General features: G+C 33.3%; 1 protein-coding gene and 1 pseudogene across 1 annotated transcript; both read right to left on the bottom strand.

Moving 5' to 3' along the window:
* Positions 1–1,448: 1,448 nt before the first annotated feature.
* On the bottom strand, positions 1,449–14,067 carry LOC107892750 (probable methyltransferase TCM_000331; annotated as a pseudogene).
* Positions 14,068–17,896: 3,829 nt separating this feature from the next.
* LOC107892257 (probable methyltransferase TCM_000331) lies at positions 17,897–20,022 on the bottom strand. Its single transcript, XM_016817288.2, has 4 exons — positions 19,818–20,022; positions 19,329–19,727; positions 18,498–18,746; positions 17,897–18,389 (listed from the first exon to the last, which is right to left on the bottom strand). Exons 1-4 carry the CDS (start codon positions 19,890–19,892, stop codon positions 18,027–18,029), a joined length of 1,086 nt encoding a protein of 361 aa, XP_016672777.1. The 5' UTR covers positions 19,893–20,022; the 3' UTR covers positions 17,897–18,026.
* Positions 20,023–20,483: the final 461 nt, after the last annotated feature.

The raw sequence follows: 20,483 nt of genomic DNA, 5'->3' as shown, positions 1-20,483 counted from the left end.
CCTCTCACTACGGTAAACACTCCTGATGCTAAAAAGGATTTTGAAAAGTGGGATCATTCAAATCACATGAGTCTAATGATCATTAAGCACAACATTCCAAAAGCCTTTAGGGGTGCAGAATCTAAAGAGATTACTCAAGCTAAGGCTTTCCTTGACGAAATTGAGAAACATTTTGCCAAAAACGTTAAGATTGAAATGACATCTTTTGACTTCTTTGATGTCTATAAAGTATAAAGGTCAAGGAAATATGAGAGAGTAAATTGTGGAGATGTTTCATGTTGCTTTAAGATATAAGACACTTAAGATTAATTTTTCTGAGAAATTACTTGTTGTTATGGTTTTAGTATCGCTTCCTGCACAATTTAACTAATTCAAATTTAGTTACAATTGTCAATAGGAGAAATGAACTCTAAATTAGCTCATTTCTCATTGTGTGAAAGAGGAAGAAAGGTTGAAGCATGATAAGTTTGAAAGTGTTCATTTGGCTAGTGCCTCTAAAGATAAGAGCAAGAAAAGAAAATATAGGAATGAAGCTACTAAGGGTCCAGCTAAAAAGAAACAACAAGAAGTTACAAAGAATTATTTATTTTATAACAAGTCTAGACACGTGAAGAAAGAATGTGTCAAGTATCATGTCTGGCATGCAAAGAAATGTATAATTCTTACTTTGGTCTATTCTGAGGTTAATTTAGCTTCAATACCTAGAAACACTTGGTGGATAGATTGTGGTGCTACTACTCACATAGGTGTTTCTATGCAGAGTTGTCTGAGCTACCAAAAGCCAAGTGATGGTGAAAGACACATCTTCGTGAGCGATGGAAAATCGATGAAAGTGGAAGCAATTGGGCATTTTAGGTTGTTATTAGGAACTGGTTTTTACTTGGATTTAAAAGACACTTTTATAGTACCGTCTTTTAGATGTAATTTAGTTTATGTTTTTTTGTTAGACAAATTTGGATATTATTATTCATTTGGAAATAATTAATTTAGTTTGTCTTTAAATTCAAATGTTGTTGGAACTGATTATTTAAATGCTTATGACAACCTTTGTCTACTAGAAACAGTTGCATCCTATAATGAAATCTTGCATGTGGAATCACATGATATTAAACGAAAATTAAATAAGGAAAGTTCGACATCATTATGGCATAAGCGCTTAGGTCATATCTCAAAAGGTAGAGTTGAGCACCTTGTGTCTGATTGCATTCTAGAGTCCCTTGACTTCATAGACCTTGATGTCTGTGTTGATTGCATCAAAAGAAAACATACCAAAACCAAAAGATTGGGTGCAAATAAATATTCAAACGTCTTAGAATAAAATTATATTGATATTTGTGCGTCATTTTCTACGACATCCTGGAATAGTTAACAATATTTCATAACAATTATAGAAGATTAGTTACGTTATAGGTAATTCAGATTCTCTATTTAAGTGCCCTTACTAAGAACTATTTTTTTGTCAATGAAACCACAAGGGTAACCATCTGATGCATTGAACTATTTGGATCATTCGCTACATGTGACGTAAACTTCCGGAACAACTAGTCAAGTATAGCATCTCCAAAATGACAACAGAGAATAGGTTCTAAACCAGCTTTGAAAGTATTTGCAATGTTGTTGCCCATTTTCACATAAAATTCTTTGTTATGAACCTTGTCATCTTTGCTTAGAGGACCAGTGTCCATTATGAAAAGCTGTAGCTGCTTAATCTCAAACGACCCTCCCTTCTCAACAATCTCAACCACTTATTCTTTGTAAGGTAGATATACAGGAAGGTTGAACGAATCCACATCTGCTTCTTTTACAATTCCCTACAATGCCTAACTAAGTTAATTTATTGCAATATTAAATGAATAATTTTACCCCACATGCATTCATAAGGAAACCAAAATATATAAATATTATATACAAATTTACAACTTGTGCAACCAAGTCAAGAAGGGATTTAGCAAGAAGTTCCAAACAATGATGTTCGTGGAAGGGATTTGGGTTTCTCCTAACCACGAAGGTTAGCACCATACAACCTTGGCGTATTATTTCTTTGGAGCGTGAACATAGAAAATTTGTGAAGTCTTCTTGAAATTGATTCGCATAAGCTTTGAATATGTTGGGAGGACTTGATCTTGCCATGCATATGTTACCCTTATTGTTCTCAAGTCCAACTGGGAGCTAATCACATGATCAAAATTCAACCATAATAATAATTAATAAAAAAAAAGCATTGAAGACATTGTTGGATTTCTATGTAAATAATAATTGTATTTGTTGACACCATTTTTGTTTTGAAAAACTGGGTCAACTTGGATTTTGAAAAAAAATGAAAATGGGAGTCGCTACCGGTCCTTTTTATTTAGGTGTGATCGAGTCACCTCAAAAAGTGGTTATTTTTAATTTGACTTTATTAAAACAACGATTTTGGTCCACGAAATTCAAAAAAACGGGTTCGAGAGTCGGTTACGTACGAGGAAGGATTAGCACCCTCGTAACGCCAAAAAATTGGTACCTAGTTAATTAATTAATGTCTTAATGTCAAAAATTGAAAACTTTGAAGAGATTTAAAATACGATCTTTTGTTTTTAAAAAAAAACTTATATAAAACAAGTTACTAGATAAGACCCTCTCATTTCGAAAAGAGAAAATGTCACACCCAATGAGTTAGGGCATGATATTTCACTTCCTAAAAAACGAGCTTGTCCAAAAAAAACTCGTGCAATAAAATTTAAAAGGATATTCAATTGTTTAAGTCAGATGAAGAAATCGCAGCCCAATACGTTAGGGCACAATTTCTCAAAATTCTAAACATTGAATATTACCTTTGTTATTTTTAGAATAAATTCTCATCTCGAGAAAACAACGTGTCATATCCAATGCGTTAGGACACAACGTATTGAATTCTCAATAATGAGCTTTTATTTATATTTTGATTAAAGAGCATTCTCGATTATTCAGATTCAACGAAAGAGTTGGAACCCAATACGTTAGGGCTCAATCCTCTCGAAGATTCCAAATACCGAGTATTGCCTTTATTTTTCAAAATTTTCTCTTTATACGAATATGGGTAACAATTATATAATGGAGTAACAATTGTGATAATGTAAATATAAATAACATGATCAAGAAAAAAAATAATGATAATAATGAAAAGATAAATAAAAAAACAAATAAATCATGTATACACAATATCAAGTAAATAAACAAATAAAACCGAAACATTTAAAGAATATAATAATGATAATAATGGTCATGTGAATAAATAAATAAATAAACATCAAGTAAAGCAATAATAAACAAAGAAAATAGATAAAAATTATAAAATATAAATATATATATATGTACATATAAGAAAAATATATACGTATGTGAATTATAAAAAATAAAAAAATAAAAAAAATATAAATATACATATTTTAATATGTAAAAAAAATATAAGTATGTATATAAAATTATGAAACATAGAAAATATATAAAAGTATGTGTATATATTTATAAAAAATAAAAAAATGTGTACGTATATGTATATATTATAAAACGTATGTATGTATACATGCATATATATAACAAAATTTGAAATTTAAAGGCATAAAAAAGTAAATAATAATGATACAAGATTAATGATGTCACATAATAGTATTAATAATATTAAAATAATTAATTTAATAATAAAAAACTAAAATAACAAATAGAGGATTAAATAGTATCAATAATAAAACACCAATGAATTTAAAACAAAGAGTATAAAATAAAAAATATATAAGGCAAAATAAAATGTAAACAAATTTGAAAATAATGAATTTGAAAATGAATGAAAAAAGGAAAAAGAGATTTGCAATCAACAATATACAAATCAATAAATAAATTATACACAAATCAATAAAATAAGAACAAGCCACAGAAAATAAGAACGCAAGAAAGAGAGAAATTTGAGTAAATACTCTTAAGAATTATTATTACTCCCAACTCCCGTCCCTTACAATGAAGGGAGAGGCCTCTATTTATAGTTGAGCCTCCCCAAATCCAACGGTACAGATCAATTACATCAACGGCTAAGATTAAAGGGTATCTACAAATTAAATCTCTAAGATTACAAAATCATATCTTCTAAGATTGCATATCATATCTAAGATTGCATATCCTTGGAGATTATGTTTCCATAAGCTTGTAGATGGACCTTCAACCTTTTCAAGTAATGAGCCATTCTGGTCTGGCCAAATGATATTACTGGACTTAGACTTTGTTTTATTATTTTAGGTTTATTATTTTTTGTGAGCCCGGGTTAAAATTGGGTATTACAACTGCCCCTCTTTGCTCGTTGTCGTGTAACAGGAACGGAGAAAAAACTTTAGAAATGACCATTTTTTGCCCGGTCATGCTGGATCTTAGTGCTCTTCTTTTTCAAGAAGCCACATTCCATCCTACTGCATCTTCAGAGGTATAGGAATTAGTGTCTCGATCCACTCCACCGCAACGTCGGGGAGATAGGATTCGTAACTCGTAACTTTTAATCTGCTTAACTGTGATGTGGGGGAATTGCGATTCACTGTTGTCGCTTCAATCTGTTCCACTACACCGCCAGGGAAGTAAGATTTGCTATTCTCAGTCTGCCTCACTGCAACTTTAGGGGGATAAGACTTGCTTTCTCAGTCTGCTCCGCTGTAACCTCAAGGAGATAAGACCTGATATGATCTACTCTACTGCAACTTCAGAGAGATAAGATCTATTATTTTAATCTGCTCAACTGCAACTTCAGGGAGATAGGACTACTGGCTTCAATCTGCTCCACTGCAACTTAGGGAGATAAAATCTGTTATTTTCAACCTACTCCACTACTGTTCAGGGAGATAAGACTAGTGGCTTAAATATGCTTCCCTACTACCTTGGGAAGACAAGATTCGCCGTCTTCGATCTGTTCCACTACTGCTTAGGGAGATAAGATCTGTAATTTTTAACCTACTCCACTGCTGCTCAAGGAGATAAGGCTAGTGGCTTAAATCTACTTCCCTACTACCTTGGGAAGATAAGATTCACCGTCTTCAATCTGCTCCACTACTGCTTAGGGAGATAAGATCTGTAATTTTCAACCTACTCCACTGCTGCTTAGGGAGATAGGATTCACAATCTTCAACCTATTCCACTGCTGACCAGGGAGATAGGATTCACAATCTTCAACCTATTCCACTGCTGACCAGGGAGATAGGATTCACAATCTTCAACCTATTCCACTGCTAACCAGGGAGATAGGATTCACCTTCTTCAACCTATTCCACTGCTAACCAGGGAGATAGGATTCACTTATTCCACTACTGACCAGGGAGATAGGACTTACAATCTTCAACCTATTTCACTGCTGACCAGGGAGATAGGACTCACAATCTTCAACCTATTCCACTATTGACCAGGGAGATAGGACTCACAATCTTCAACCTATTCCACTGCTGACTAGGGAGATAAGACTTACAACCTTCAACCTATTCCACTGCTGACCAGGGAGATAAAGCTTTGTGATTTCACCGATCTGTTCTCCGAGGAACATGACCTATATAATGAACCTAATTATGCCTAAAATGAGGATGGCATGATCAAAATGCATCAAATGCTCCTAACTAAACATGTATGAATGGTGTTTGCATGAATGTAGAATACTATTTTTTTGTGAGAATGATCATTCTTTATTACTTAGGTTATCATTGCTCGATGTTTATTAAGGCTTTATCACTGACGTGCTACAACGCCTTCCTGCTCAGCTGGCATTTTGAAAGAAACACTTAGTTAGATTGCCCCCACTGTAAACCTCAAAGTTCAATCCACTGGGATGCAAAATTTGTACTATCATTCTGCCACTGTAACCCAAGGGTAGAAATATATGGCTTTTCCTCAATCCTCTCCTATCACAATTCAAGGATACAGTATCTAAATCTCTCTGGTCCCTTACACCATTCCCAGGGTGTCGTACCAAAGGCTCATGCACAAATGAATGCTTTTTTCTCCAAGGAAACCTCTTCCTATTGTCTGGTGATCATTGCTTGCTTGTTTATTTAAGCTTTGTCATCAACACGACATCTTGTCATTTTGTTCAATCAATGTTTTTGACAACAAAATCCAAAGAGAAAGTCCTAATTTAGACTCTTCCTTTTCAGATTTCCAACCTTTAAACATGGTGCGTTCTAAACAATAGTCTTGTTTCAGGTTCTTGTATTATTTAGAAACTTCTAGAGTAATATGCAAAACCTCTATTGTGAAAGTTTTATTAGTCCATTAATCATTATTCCAATACAACATGCTTGCAAAAAAGGTCATAACAATGGATAAGAATAAAGTTAGTTCTGAGCATAGCTCGAAAGGAATAAATTATCAAAAATAGTAAAGAAGGATAACAAAGAAATTGATTGGGAATGTGTATCTTGGAAAAGAATGAAGTATTCCAAGAACAAAAAATTCAATATAAATAGTATGAAAATCGGATGCCCCAGATATCGCAGCTTGAACTTCTCTATACAAACTTTCTGAAGACCATTCTGAGTTTGACATGTGTTTAGGAGATCTATAGTGCTTTGTCGATGCCCCAAGATGTTGCCTACCCTTTCCTGTTGATTTAAGTATAGCAAGATCATCATATGCCCCAATCTGATCAAAATTTGAACTGCTCTGATCACCTCATGCCCCATTTTGATCAATATTTGAGCCGCCCTTTTCAGGTTTTCAACTCAAATCCCCTTTGCTCTTAAGGCGCCCTTTGCGAGTTTTGACCTTGGCCTCTCCTTTTTCCTTTTCTTTTTGTCATTTTCATTTTTTAATTTTGATTTTGATTTTTGATTTTTTTGGTTTTTTTTGTGTTTTTTTGGGTTTTTTTTGAATTGGATCTTGAACTCATAGGATTAGGTAAGTCCTTGTTATCCCTAATGTTTTTCTTGATAAAGTTTCCCACATAAGATCTTCTACTTTTATCTTGTATGCAAAAAATCTTCTTTGGTACCAGATTTCTTTCATAGAGCCTTTTAGGGCGAAATTTAACTATGACATAAACTTTGGATCTTCCTCTTCAATTAGGATGAAACCCAACAAAATTGCGGAGCGATTGACTTAACTAGGCAAAGCTATGAAAAATCAAAGAAAAAGGCACTTCTTGCATTCTTTGACCCGAATGGTCATACTTTATAGCAAAATGTTCCCCATAAGATGATGAATGTGGTCCTTCCCATATCTTCAGAGTGCATCTTTATCTGATTGTATCCAGAGAAGCCGTCCGTGAAGGAAAATAGTGAGTGGCCGTCCATGTTATCCACTAAAGTGTGAAAAGCAATGAGTTTTGGGACTGACTTTGTTCAAATCCCTGTAATCCATATACATTCGTATTTTCCCATCTTTTTTAAGAACTAGTACAATGTTGGCTACCCAAACCCAGCATCAAATTACTTTTTAGCTTTTTCTTTTATTCTTAGCATGATACCGGGTGGACCTCATTCTCTTGAGCTTCTGCTGAACCGGCTTACAATCTTCTTTTCAGGAAGACAGTGCACCACAAGGTCAGTGCTTAACCTGAGCATATCCTGGTATGACCATACAAAGACATTTTTGAATTCTTGGAGTAACTCAATGAGGTCTCACTTCGGCTTTGCTGTCATGTCAATTCTAATCTTCACCAAGCTCACAATTTCTAATGATTTCTTGTGAATTAGGATTCCTCTTGTTCTACCATCATCAACAAGTCTGGAGATAAATTACAATCTATGTCATCTTCAAAGTCATGAGATCCCTCTAAATACGTGTCTTGCTCAAAAAGAGATTCTGAGTCTGTAGCAGCGTCACTCATGTCATTGATATCCCGTAGCAGCGTCACTCATGTCATTGATATCTGGGTACCTATAGGAAGTACCAAAGAATATACAAAAGAATGTATGAATTTATGAATAATTTTTTGTACAATATGATTATGAATGAAAGAATGATGTGGAAGAAAATCCAAAATAATGAAAGAATAATTATTCGAAAAGAATGAAAGAATATTGGCTCAAAAATGAATACAAAGATGTATTTCATTAGAATAATGACGTTCAGACATGAGCCTATTTCACAAAGGAGTTTCTATCATTTTTAGGCTAAAAACAACAAAATTTTCTAAACATTACTCAAAATAAGCTCTAAAAACTACAGGGATTTCTTCCGCAGTCCAATTATTTAGAACACTCTCAAGTTTATAAAGGCGAATATCTAACAAGGTCCCTTTTCATTTGTGTCTTCCTATATGTCATTGATGTGATCACTTCCCAACACCTCTTCATATATTGCATTCACCCCATTATCAATCATGATTGGGTAGCGGCCTTTCTGCATTAGATGAGTCATCCAACTTGACAATACCCATGTTGATGAATTTTTCAACTAGCTTTTTGAAGGTAATGCAATTCTCTATTGAGTGCCCCATAATTCTCGCATGGTAATCACATCATACCACTTGGGATACGGAGGTTGTGGAGGTTTTAAGTAGGAAGGGGCAACAATATGCGCATCGAACAAGCTTTGATATATCTCCTTATAGGACATCGGAATTGGTGTGAATTGGAGTTTCTCAGTACTTGGTTTCACTCCAGGTTCTTGTCTCAATGAACATTGTTGACTAGCAACCCCTTTACTTAGATGACTTACAGTAACTGATCTTGAGTAACCTATGTTATTCATCTCATTTTCTTTTCTCCTTGAGACTGACTTTTTGTTACTCTTTCCACCATCCATTCTTCCACTTCTGATGGCATTTTCAATCATTTCGCCATTCATGATTATATCTGAGAAACTCTTTGAAGCACTTCCCAACATGTGCGTGATGAATGGGGAGATAAAGTTTTGATGAAGAGCATCGTCATTTCTTTCTCTGAGAGTGGCGGCTGAACTTGAACCGCAATCTCCCTCCACATCTGTGCATACTGTCTAAAACTTTTATTTGATTTCTTTTCTAAATTTTGCAAGGTGATTCTATCAGAAGTCATTTCTGATTTGTGACTGTACTATCTCATAAAAGCTTGTGCCAAGTCCTTCCAAGAACTAAATTTGGTTCGGCTCAATTAATTATATCATTTAGATGCCGCCCCGGTGAGGCTATCTTGAAAACAATGTACTAATAGCTGATCATTGTTAATATACCTAGTCATTCACCTACAAAACATAGTGATGTGAGCTTCAGGGCAACTGGTCCCATTATACTTCTTAAATTCTGGCATCTTTAACTTATAAGGGAGTACCAAATCCGGGACCAAGCTCAGATCTTTGGCAGCCATCCTACGGTAGTTTCAGTACTCTCCATCGCCCTGAATTTCTCTTCAATCCATTTCCACCTTTCTTCTAACTGTTTTGGCAATTCTTCCTTTACTTTATCTTTTTCAGCCATTTCATCGAAATCAGGATTAGCAAGATTAACCGGGTTATCTCCAGGGTTAGAGCTTGATCCAATCTGGAAGTGCATTGGCATTGAGGCATCAGCTTGAAACTGCTGAGGCCGGATTGTGACTAAGGATTTACGTGGGTACACCTCAGCTTGAGACTGCGCATGTGGGGAGTAAAACCTGAAGGATAACAATGTCCATCATTGTTTCCTTCTTCAGCATTAGCCATAGGGCCCTTCCCCTTATTTACTCTACTAGTCAATAGTTGAGTCAACTGAGCCATCATATCCTTTTGAGACTCCAACATCCTTTCTGTCATATCTTGTTGAATTTTTTCCAACTGCTCATTCATTTGCATCTGTAGCTGATCCTGCATTTTCTTTTGAAGTTGCTCAAGCTTTTCCAATCTTTGATCCATAGTTCTCGACTTTGCTCGGGTACTGTAAGGGTGTTTGGTTGATTGGTTTTCCAGATTAGCTGAGGAATAATTTTAACCAATTAGGGCTTTTTAATAGTTTTTAATGCATGTCATGTAATGCAAATGCATGAAATGAATGCCTAAAGAGATATTGATTCTGATTCAATTACATTTAGAAAACTTTACTAGAAAACAAACTTCTTTACATAAAACAGATGCATGTACGGCCTCGCCCTCATATTCCAAAAGACTACATTGATCTATTCCTTCATTCGCATGTTTAAGATAAATCTCGCAAATTTCCAATAGATGCCACTGCTACCTCTTTTTTCTTGATCCTGGTCGCGATCCATCATTTTCCTATCCTCGTAATACTCATCAGCTTCTTTAAGGGAATTGGAACGTCGAAGGCTCTTGGACAATCATCTTGAATCCTCGGGCCACAAAGTAAAGTCACGAACTCTTCCATCGTCCTTCCTACGTTTCTCAGAATATATTCAGGCAGCCGTATTATTTCCACTTTATCAAGAAATCCGTATTCCATGACAAGCTTTCTAAGTTAGTAACCGAACTTGAATCAACATCTCTTTTCTAAGATGCAAATGCAATGCAATCATAATCAAAACAAAACAAAACGGGTTAGTACAAGTCAAAAGTAAACAAAAGAATACCTACTCGGGTAACCACTAGGGGTTTGGAGTGGCTCTACCTAGGATGAGTTCCTATGGTCTTCTATATGCGGTTTGGCTCTAAAGTCAAGGTACCCGAACCAGCAGATTCCTCGATCCTCACCTATTATAGGCTCATACGGACCGAGTTCGTTCAGGGGAATACATTTCCCTATGGCTACACAGAGATGAAAATCTTACGAAGACATAGGTATAGATGTATTCCGAAAGTGATCCACTATCCTGCACGGAGGTGAAAACCTCACGAAGGAATAGCTTCTCACTCCCACTTAAAAGGGTAAGACTAAACAGTCTTTATGCAATATGATGCCAAGATATAAAACTCAATTTACAGTAATCATACCACAAACAAATGCAATGAGAGGATCGTAATTTTTCAAATCAAAAATTTCAATTTCCAACAATAAGACAAAAAAAATCAATTTTACGGCTTGACTCTCAAAGGTCCCCAGTGGAGTCGCCAAGCTATTAACACCATTTTTATTTTGACAAACGGGGTCGACTTGGATTTTGAAAAAAAATGAAAATGGGAGTCGCCACCGATCCTTTTTATTTAGGTGTGATCGAGTCACCTCAAAAAGTGGTTATTTTTAATTTAACTTTATTAAAACAACGATTTTGGTCCACGAAATTCAGAAAAGCGGGTTCGGGAGTCGGTTAAGTACGAGGAAGGATTAGCACCCCCGTAACGCCAAAAAATTGGTATCTAGTTAATTAATTAATATCTTAATGTCGAAAATTGAAAACTTTGAAGAGATTTAAAATACGATATTTTGCTTTTTTTAACAAAAACTTATATAAAACAAGTTACTAGATAAGACCCTCTCATTTCGAAAAGAGAAAATGTCACACCCAATGAGTTAGGGCATGATATTTCACTTCCTAAAAAATGAGCTTGTCCAAAAAAAACTTGTGCAATAAAATTTAAAAGGATATTCAATTGTTTAAGTCAGATGAAGAAATCGCAGCCCAATACGTTAGGGCACAATTTCTCAAAATTCTAAACATTGAATTATTACCTTTATTATTTTTAGAATAAATTTTCATCTCGAGAAAACAACGTGTCATATCCAATGCGTTAGGACACAACGTATTGAATTCTCGATAATGAGCTTTTTATTTATGTTTTGATTAAAGAGCATTCTCAATTATTCAGATTCAATAAAAGAGTTGGAACCCAATACGTTAGGGCTCAATCCTCTCGAAGATTCCAAATACCGAGTATTGCCTTTATTTTTCAAAATTTTCTCTTTATACGAATATGGGTAACAATTATATAATGGAGTAACAATTGTGATAATGTAAATATAAATAGCATGATCAAGAAAAAAAATAATGATAATAATGAAAAGATAAATAAAAAAACAAATCAATCATGTATACACAATATCAAGTAAATAAACAAATAAAATCGAAACATTTAAAGAATATAATAATGATAATAATGGTCATGTGAATAAATAAATAAATAAACATCAAGTAAAGCAATAATAATAACAAAGAAAATAGATAAAAATTATAAAATATATAAATATATATGTACATATAAGAAAAATATATATGTATGTGAATTATAAAAAATAAAAAAATAAAAAAAATATAAATATACATATTTTAATATGTAAAAAAATATAAGTATGTATATAAAATTATGAAACATGGAAAATATATAAAAGTATGTGTATATATATTTATAAAAAATTAAAAAATGTGTACGTATATATATATTATAAAACGTATGTATGTATACATGCATATATATAACAAAATTTGAAATTTAAAGGCATAAAAAAGTAAATAATAATGATACAAGATTAATGATGCCACATAATAGTATTAATAATATTAAAATAATTAATTTAATAATAAAAAAACTAAAATAACAAATAGAGGATTAAATAGCATCAATAATAAAACACCAATGAATTTAAAACAAAAAGTATAAAATAAAAAAATAGAAGGCAAAATAAAATGTAAACAAATTTGAAAATAATGAATTTGAAAATAAATAAAAAAGGGAAAAAGAGATTTGAAATCAACAATATACAAATCAATAAATAAATTATACACAAATCAATAAAATAAGAACAAGCCACAGAAAATAAGAATGCAAGAGAGAGAGAAATTTGAGTAAATACTCTTAAGAATTATTATTACTCCCAACTCCCGTCCCTTACAATGAAAGGAGAGGCCTCTATTTATAGTTGAGCATCCTCAAATCTAACGGTACAGATTAATTACATCAACGGCTAAGATTAAAGGGTATCTACAAATTAAATCTCTAAGATTACAAAATCATATCTTCTAAGATTGCATATCATATCTAAGATTGCATATCCTTGAAGATTATGTTTCCATAAGCTTGTAGATGGACCTTCAACCTTTTCAAGTAATGGGTCATTCCGATCGGGCCAAATGATATTACTAGACTTAGACTTTGTTTTATTATTTTGGGTTTATTATTTTTTTGTGAGCCTGGGCTAAAATTGGGTATTACAGTATTATTTGGTTTTACCCTAACATAAAATTCATTTAATATAATTAAAAGTTAAAATGGGATTTATTTATCTAATAACGATACTCATGTAATAAATTTTTAATTTATAAAAGACAAAAATATGGAGAAGAAAAATAAATATAAATTACATATACGAATTATGATCTTCAAATTATACTTCATGTTTTGTTTTTTAATACCTCAAACTTCTTCATAAAAATTAAATAGAAGATCTAATTTGCAATAACAAAATATTTAAAGATTTCAACAAAGCTCTATAATTAAGTACACTTTTATATTTATTTTCATTACTATTTGATATGATAAAGCTTGAGTTTATAAAATTTCATATTTCTTTTGATTTAGATATAAGGATTAAAAGTTCTTATTAGTGTTTCTAAATGAAGGATTTGCTTTTGGTTAAAAGTTGTTAATTATTGATAGAAAAGAGGCATATATATATATATATATTTATATATATTTAATACATGGAGGTGGAGTGTCTGACTGACCTTTGAGAGCCAATGAAGCCCATTGGAAGAATGTACAAAGTGCAGGCTTGTACTTGGAAAGAGTCTGTGGTAGAAAGAACCTGCAACTCCTCTTATGAAACACCTTTCCTGAACCAAATCTCCTTTTTGTTTATAGAAATCAGGAATTGACTTAAACACTGAGTTGAAGTCATTCCCTGGGATTAGAAGCACTTCCAACTCGGGTAATTTCAACTCTTGTTGTTGACACATCCCATGGACGGTGTCTATAACGTGAGATATAGCCTGGAAGGTGTTAGGGCCTGAGGCGCAACCCATGTCTACCACCTTCATACAAGTTGGAACACCAATTTTCTTCAACATATCTGTGATGGCTTCTTCAACGATTGGCCTTACCTTCACTAATACTTCTTTCTGAATGAAGAAAAGAAAAAGTTATCTTGGTATTTGTTGAATATATATAATGAAGAATTGATTGATATTGAAAAGAAAAAAATAAAAGACCTGATAAAATGAATTATTAGCATAGCTAATTTCATGATCAGCTGGGTTCATCCAAAGAACCTTTTCCGCTGCCATTTTTTGCTTAATTAGTTTCTCTACAAACTTAATGTAATATTGGTTGTAGCTTTTCCCCAAGTTCTTTCTCTCGATAGCACTCTGCTACATAGTATATGTTGGAAACTAGACTCCAGTTTTCAATGAATTCACTTTTTATAATCCTACGTCATATATACAATATTATATAGGGAGTGAGATTTTATGGGACCAAATCTAATTTTTAAATGGTTAATAAACCATTCTAAATTATATGCCAATGGATGGTAATACATGTATAAATTAATGTTAAGTATGACTCCTATTTTCAGTCAAATTTGAAAAATAATGTTTTAGTTAAACTCTGTTTATTTATTTCAGTCAAACACTGATTAGTTTAGATTATTTTATTATTATTTGACGTATGAATTTAGCCTATAAATAGGCTCTTGTACAACCTTAGAAAACACACCCATTAGATTAGAACTCATAACACATTCAGAGAATTTTATGTTTACGTTTTGAGGGTTCTTTGTTTTCGGGGTTTAGTTTTATCTCCATCTTTTGTACTCTTCATTCTTTTGCCATTATAGTAAAATTATCTTTACCCGTGGTTTTTTATCCTCTTTGGAGGGGTTTTTTCACGTTAAATTTGTGTGTTCATCTTCTCAATTTCTTCTGCTATTTTACTTGTTTGTTGCTTAATCGGGATGGTCCTAACAAGTGGTATCAGAACTAGTTCAAAGATCAGCCCATTCAGATATGGCAATAATAACAAGGTTTGAAATTGAGAAGTTCGATGGTGAGACAAATTTCAATCTGTGGCAAGTTCAGATGATGGCAATTCTAGTTCAATCCGGTTTGAAAAAGGTTGTTACCGGGAAAAAGCCTGAGAATCTAAATAAAACAGAATAGGAAGAGCTTGATGAAAAGGCCTTGTCTGCAATCCGGTTGTGCCTCGCGAATACGGTATTGCAGGAGGTATTGATGGAGAAGACCTCATCCGCCTTGTGGAAAATGTAAGAAACTCTTTATGCGACTAAGTCTTTGGCTAACCGTTTAGTGTTGAAACAACGTCTATTTATGTTTCATATGAACGAAGGTGAGCTTCTTAGAGATCACATCAGTCAATTCATTACTTTTTTAAATGATTTAAAGAACGTTGAGGTTCATATTGATGATGAAGATCAAGCTATGCTATTATTGTGCTCTTTACCCCCTTCATACAAGTCTTTCAGGGAGACCCTGATTTATGGCAGAGACAAACTCTCGTTCGAAGATGTAAAGGGTCATTTGTTGAGTAGAGACAAACTCGACAATGAGCTTCATTTGGATAGCAAGGCAAATAGGCAAGCTTCGGTTTTGATAACATCAAAGAAAAGAGACAAAAGGTGTCGCTATTGTAAAAAGTTAGGTCACATCAAAGCAGATTATTATAAACTACGAAATAAAAGAGCTGTTGAGAGTAACGAGGAAGATGTAGCTGGTGCTAATTTGATCGATGAAAGCGGTGATGATTTCTTGTTAGTGTCAACGAACGATAACTCCAAGCTCACGTCCGAGTGGATCCTAGATTCGAGATGTTCTTTCCACATGTGTCCCAATAGAGAATAGTTCTCTACATACAGTTCGGTTGAAGGTGGAGTTGTGCGCATGGGAAACGATTCATCTAGTAAGGTAATTGGTATTGGTACTGTTAAAATTAGGATACACGATGGGACGATTAGGACACTCTCAGATGTTAGGTATGTACCTGATTTACGAAAGAATCTCATCTCCTTGATTATTTTAGACTTGAAAGGATGCAGAATCAACATCGAGTCAAGCGGCATTAAAGTATCTCGTGGAGCTCTCATTTTGTTAAAATGTAAAAGAACTGGCAGTCTTTATATTCTGGAAGGTTCTACAGTAATCGGTGAAATCGGACATCCCTCGTCCGTTACTGAGTCGAAGTCAACTCGTTTGGAGCGGAGGCAACTTGGTGATAGGAGGGAAAAATGTATGACCGTTTTGTTGAAGAGAGGTTCTCTTTTGGATGCAGGTTTTGAAAAGTTAGGGCACTGTGTTCGTGAAAATCAGACCCGGGTTAGTTTTGATTTGGCAGTGTACAAGTCGAAGGTTAGAAGTCTTCCAGTTTCTAAGCACAGATTCGACTCAGTTAATTCCCTGCATAGTTCAAGATAGGCTCGTGGCGGGCTTTGACAAAGATGGCGTTGTAGAAATATGAGTCAAGGTGGAGATTTGTTAAGTATGACTCTTATTTTTAGTCAAATTTGAAAAATAATGTTTTAGTTAAACTCTGTTTATTTATTTCAGTCAAACACTGATTAGTTTAGATTATTTTATTATTATTTGACATATGAATTTATTCTATAAATAGGCTCTTGTACAACCTTAGAAAACACACCCATTAGATTAGAACTCATAACACATTCAGAGAATTTTGTGTTTACGTTTTGAAGGTTCTTTGTTTTCGGGGTTTAGTTTTATCTCCATCTTTTGTACTTTTCATTCTTTTGCCATTATAGTAAAATTATCTTTGCCCGTGGTTTTTTTATCCTCTTTGGAGGGGCTTTTCCACGTTAAATTTGTGTGTTCATCTTCTCAATTTCTTCTGCTATTTTACTTGTTTGTTGCTTAATCGGGACGATCCTAACAATTAAATTAAAAAAAACAAAGGTTAAATGGTCAAGAAACATGATTAATTAAGTAAATTAAGCTTCATTAACCATTAAGTTATGTATAAAAGAGAACTTAGTGGAATGTGAGATGAGAATTCCATCTTCTCTAACCGGACAAAAAACAAAACTAAGAGGAAAACACCATTTTTGTTAGGTTTGAAGCTTTCGACTCTAATTCCAAAGTAAGTCTCTAACCATTTTTTATTTATTTTTATAGGCTTGAGGTCATGAGAGTTTGATTTAGTCAACTCATGAACTAATTTGTAAATTTGTTAAAGTTTTAAAAGTTGTCATTGTTGAGAATTAAATGAAATTAGTGTGAACTTGTTAGCAATTAAACTTAGTTTATGAAAAGAACTAAATTGTAAAACTTAATTGTTTGAAAGTTGCCATCATTTTAGGTAGATTATCACTTGATGTTTTGGTAGGTTATCAGGTTGGTAGCATGGAAATATGTATATAAGTAAATTTCAGGTTGATTCAACTTGTATAGCATAACGGATATAGGAAAAAAGAGTTGTTCCCATTCCTATAGCAAACAAAGAAAGATCTCATACAACACCACCATAGATATTTTGTACGCACATTGAGATCAGATGATATCATGTGACCGCTCCAAAGAAGAGCAAGAGAAGCAGAAGAAAGAAACACTAATGCAAAGAGGGGGAGGTCAACACTTCAATCCTCCTCTTGGGAAAAAAAGTTTAGATTGTATTTGGAAGGAACAGATTACCACATCGTGATAACGAACCTTTGACATCACGACGAGGAGCAGAGCAGGGTTCTTGCGACGAACCCTACTCAGAGAGTCACATCGCGATAAGAAAATCCCGAAGTCACGACGTCGATTTGAAACTTTGTATTCTTTACAATTTGGTCTGTATGAATCTCAAGTTAGTAAACGAGCTTTCATAAGCTCGTATAAGACTTGAAAATTATTATATATTGTTTAATGTGTATGATTCACTTGTAATTGAATGTATATTAATGTTGAATTGAATGTTAAATATTACAGTTGCTCCGATAATGAATGTGACACCTTATAGCTCGGACCCGATGATCGGATCGAATATCAAGGTGTTACAAATATATTGAAGATAAGTTGAGTAATTTAACTGAAAATATAATTAATCAAAGCTTAAGGACTAAATTGTAAAAAAATATATCGAATATTTGTTTGGAGTAACTATGAACTCTTATTTACCAACTGAATAACATAGATTCAAATTTTATTATGAGGGCTTCATAATTTTATTTCAAGATGATATTGGTCAAGTAAATAATATTTACCTAATGTGGGAATTCAGATCCTCACATAATTTTTAAGTGCCCTTACTAAAAACTATTTTTTTGTCAATGAAACCACGAGGTTAACGATCTGATGCATTGAACTATTTGGATCATCCGCTACATGTGACGCAAACTTCCGGAACAACTCGTCAAGTATAGCATCTCCAAAATGACCGCAGAGAATAGGTTCTAAACCAGCTCTGAAAGTATTTGCAATGTTGTTGCCCATTTTCATATAAAATTCTTTGTTACGGACCTTCTCATCTCTGCTTAGAGGATCGATGTCCATTACGAAAACCTGTAGCTGCTTAGTCTCAAACGACCCTTCCTTCTCAACAATATCAACCACTTCTTCTTTGCAAGGTGGATATATCGGAAGGTTGAACGAATCCACATCTGCCTCTTTTACAATTCCCTACAATGCCTAACTAAGTTAATTTATTGCAATATTGACTGAATAATTGTACCCGACATGCATTCATAAGGAAACCAAAATATATAAACATGGTATACAAATTACAACCTGTGCAACCAAGTCAAGAAGGGATTTAGCAAGAAGTTCCAAACAATGATGTTCGTGGGAGGGATTTGGGTTTCTCCTAACCATGAAGGTTAGCACCATACAACCTTGGCGTACTATTTCTCTGGAGCGTGAACTTAGAAAATTTGTGAAGTCTTCCTGAAATTGATTCGCATAAGCTTTGAATATGTTGGGAGGACTTGATCTTGCCATGCATATGTTACCCTTGTTGTTCTCTAGCCCAACTGGGAGCTAATCACATGATCAAAATTCAACCATAACAAGTATTAATGATAAAAAAAAGAAGAAGCATTGAAGACATTGTTGGATTTATATGTAAATAATAATTGTATTATTTGGTTTTACCCTAACATAAAATTCATTTAATATAACTAAAAGTTAAAATGGAATTTATTTATGCAATAACGATACTCAAAGAATAAATTTTTAATTTATGAAAAGAAAAATAAGTAGAAATTACATATACGAATTATGATCTTCAAATTATACTTCATGTTTTCTTTTCTAATACCTCAAACTTTTTCACCATAAAAAATAAATGGAAGTTCTAATTTGCAATATCAAAATATTTGAAGATTTCAACAAAGCTCTATAATTAACTACGTTTTTGTGTATTTTCCATTATTATTTGATATGATAAAGCTTGAGTTTATAAAATTATATATTTATTTTGATTTAAATATAAGGATTTAAAGTTTTTATTAGTGTTTCTAAATGAAGGGTATGTTTTTGGTTAAAAGCTGCTAATTATTGATAGAAAAGATATATATAGATATAGATATATATACATGGAGGTGGAGTGTCATGACTGACCTTTGAGAGCCAATGAAGCCCATTGGAAGAATGTACAAAGTGCAGGCTTGCACTTGGAAAGAGTCTGTGGTAGAAAGAACCTGCAACTCCTCTTATGAAACACCTTTCCTGAACCAAATCTCCTTTTTGTTTATAGAAATCAGGAATTGACTTAAACACTGAGTTGAAGTCATTCCCTGGGAGATCATTTAGAAGCACTTCAAACTCGGGTAATTTCAACTCTTGTTGTTGACACATCCCGTGGACGGTGTCTATAACGTGAGATACAGCCTGGAAGGTGTTAGGGCCTGAGGCGCAACCCATGTCTACCACCTTCATGCAAGTTGGAACACCAATTTTCTTCAACATATCTGTGATGGCTTCTTCAACGATTGGCCTTACCTTCACTAATACTTCTTTCTGAATGAAGAAAAGAAAAAGTTATCTTGGTATTTGTTGAATATATATAATGAAGAATTGATTGATATTGAAAAGAAAAAAATAAAAGACCTGATAAAATGAATTATTAGCATAGCTAATTTCATGATCAGCTGGGTTCATCCAAAGAACCTTTTCCGCTGCCATTTTTTGCTTAATTAGTTTCTCTACAAACTTGATGTAATATTGGTTGTAGCGTTTCCCCAAGCTCTTTTTATATAGCACTCTGCTATGTAGTATACGTTGGAAACTAGACTCCAGTTATCAGTGAATTCACTTTTTTTAATCCTATGTCAATATACAATATTATTTTATATAGGGAATGAGAGTTTATGGGGCCAAATCTAATTTCTAAATGGAATAAATTATTTACGTCATTTTCTTCATTCCAACTTAAACACTATACTTAAAAAATACTAAACTTTGGTCGCTCCAACTACTCAACTTCATGGATTTTTTACACAAATAATATAAAAAATAATAATTATTTACGAAAGTAGTTCAAAGAAATAATTAATTACAAAAATGGACTATTTTAAATAGTATCTATCAGTGCTGCCTGACTTACCGGCAACATCAACCCACTTTCTCTCAATCATCAGTTTAAAAAAAAATTTGGTGTTGTCCGGTATGTATTTTATGAAAAATATTCGAATAAATATGAGTATACTGAGTGTCCATAATATATATTTAAAGAAATTGTCAGTGTGTTAGGTAGCACCGAAAAATTTTAATAAA

The sequence above is a fragment of the Gossypium hirsutum genome, chromosome D09 (genome assembly GCF_007990345.1).
Source record: "Gossypium hirsutum isolate 1008001.06 chromosome D09, Gossypium_hirsutum_v2.1, whole genome shotgun sequence".
NCBI lineage: Eukaryota > Viridiplantae > Streptophyta > Magnoliopsida > Malvales > Malvaceae > Gossypium > Gossypium hirsutum.
This window is presented reverse-complemented; position numbering and strand designations above follow the sequence as displayed.

Bases quoted from the DNA above. Each gene is read 5' to 3' on its own strand.
- LOC107892257 (XM_016817288.2), bottom strand. From the start codon at position 19,892: ATGGCAGCGGAAAAGGTTCTTTGGATGAACCCAGCTGATCATGAAATT. The intron at 18,747-19,328 runs GTCAGTCATGAC...TCATGTGATTAG, and splicing joins GGCTTCATTGGCTCTCAAAG to CTCCCAGTTGGGCTAGAGAA. The intron at 18,390-18,497 runs GTTGTAATTTGT...TAGGCATTGTAG, and splicing joins TTCTTGACTTGGTTGCACAG to GGAATTGTAAAAGAGGCAGA.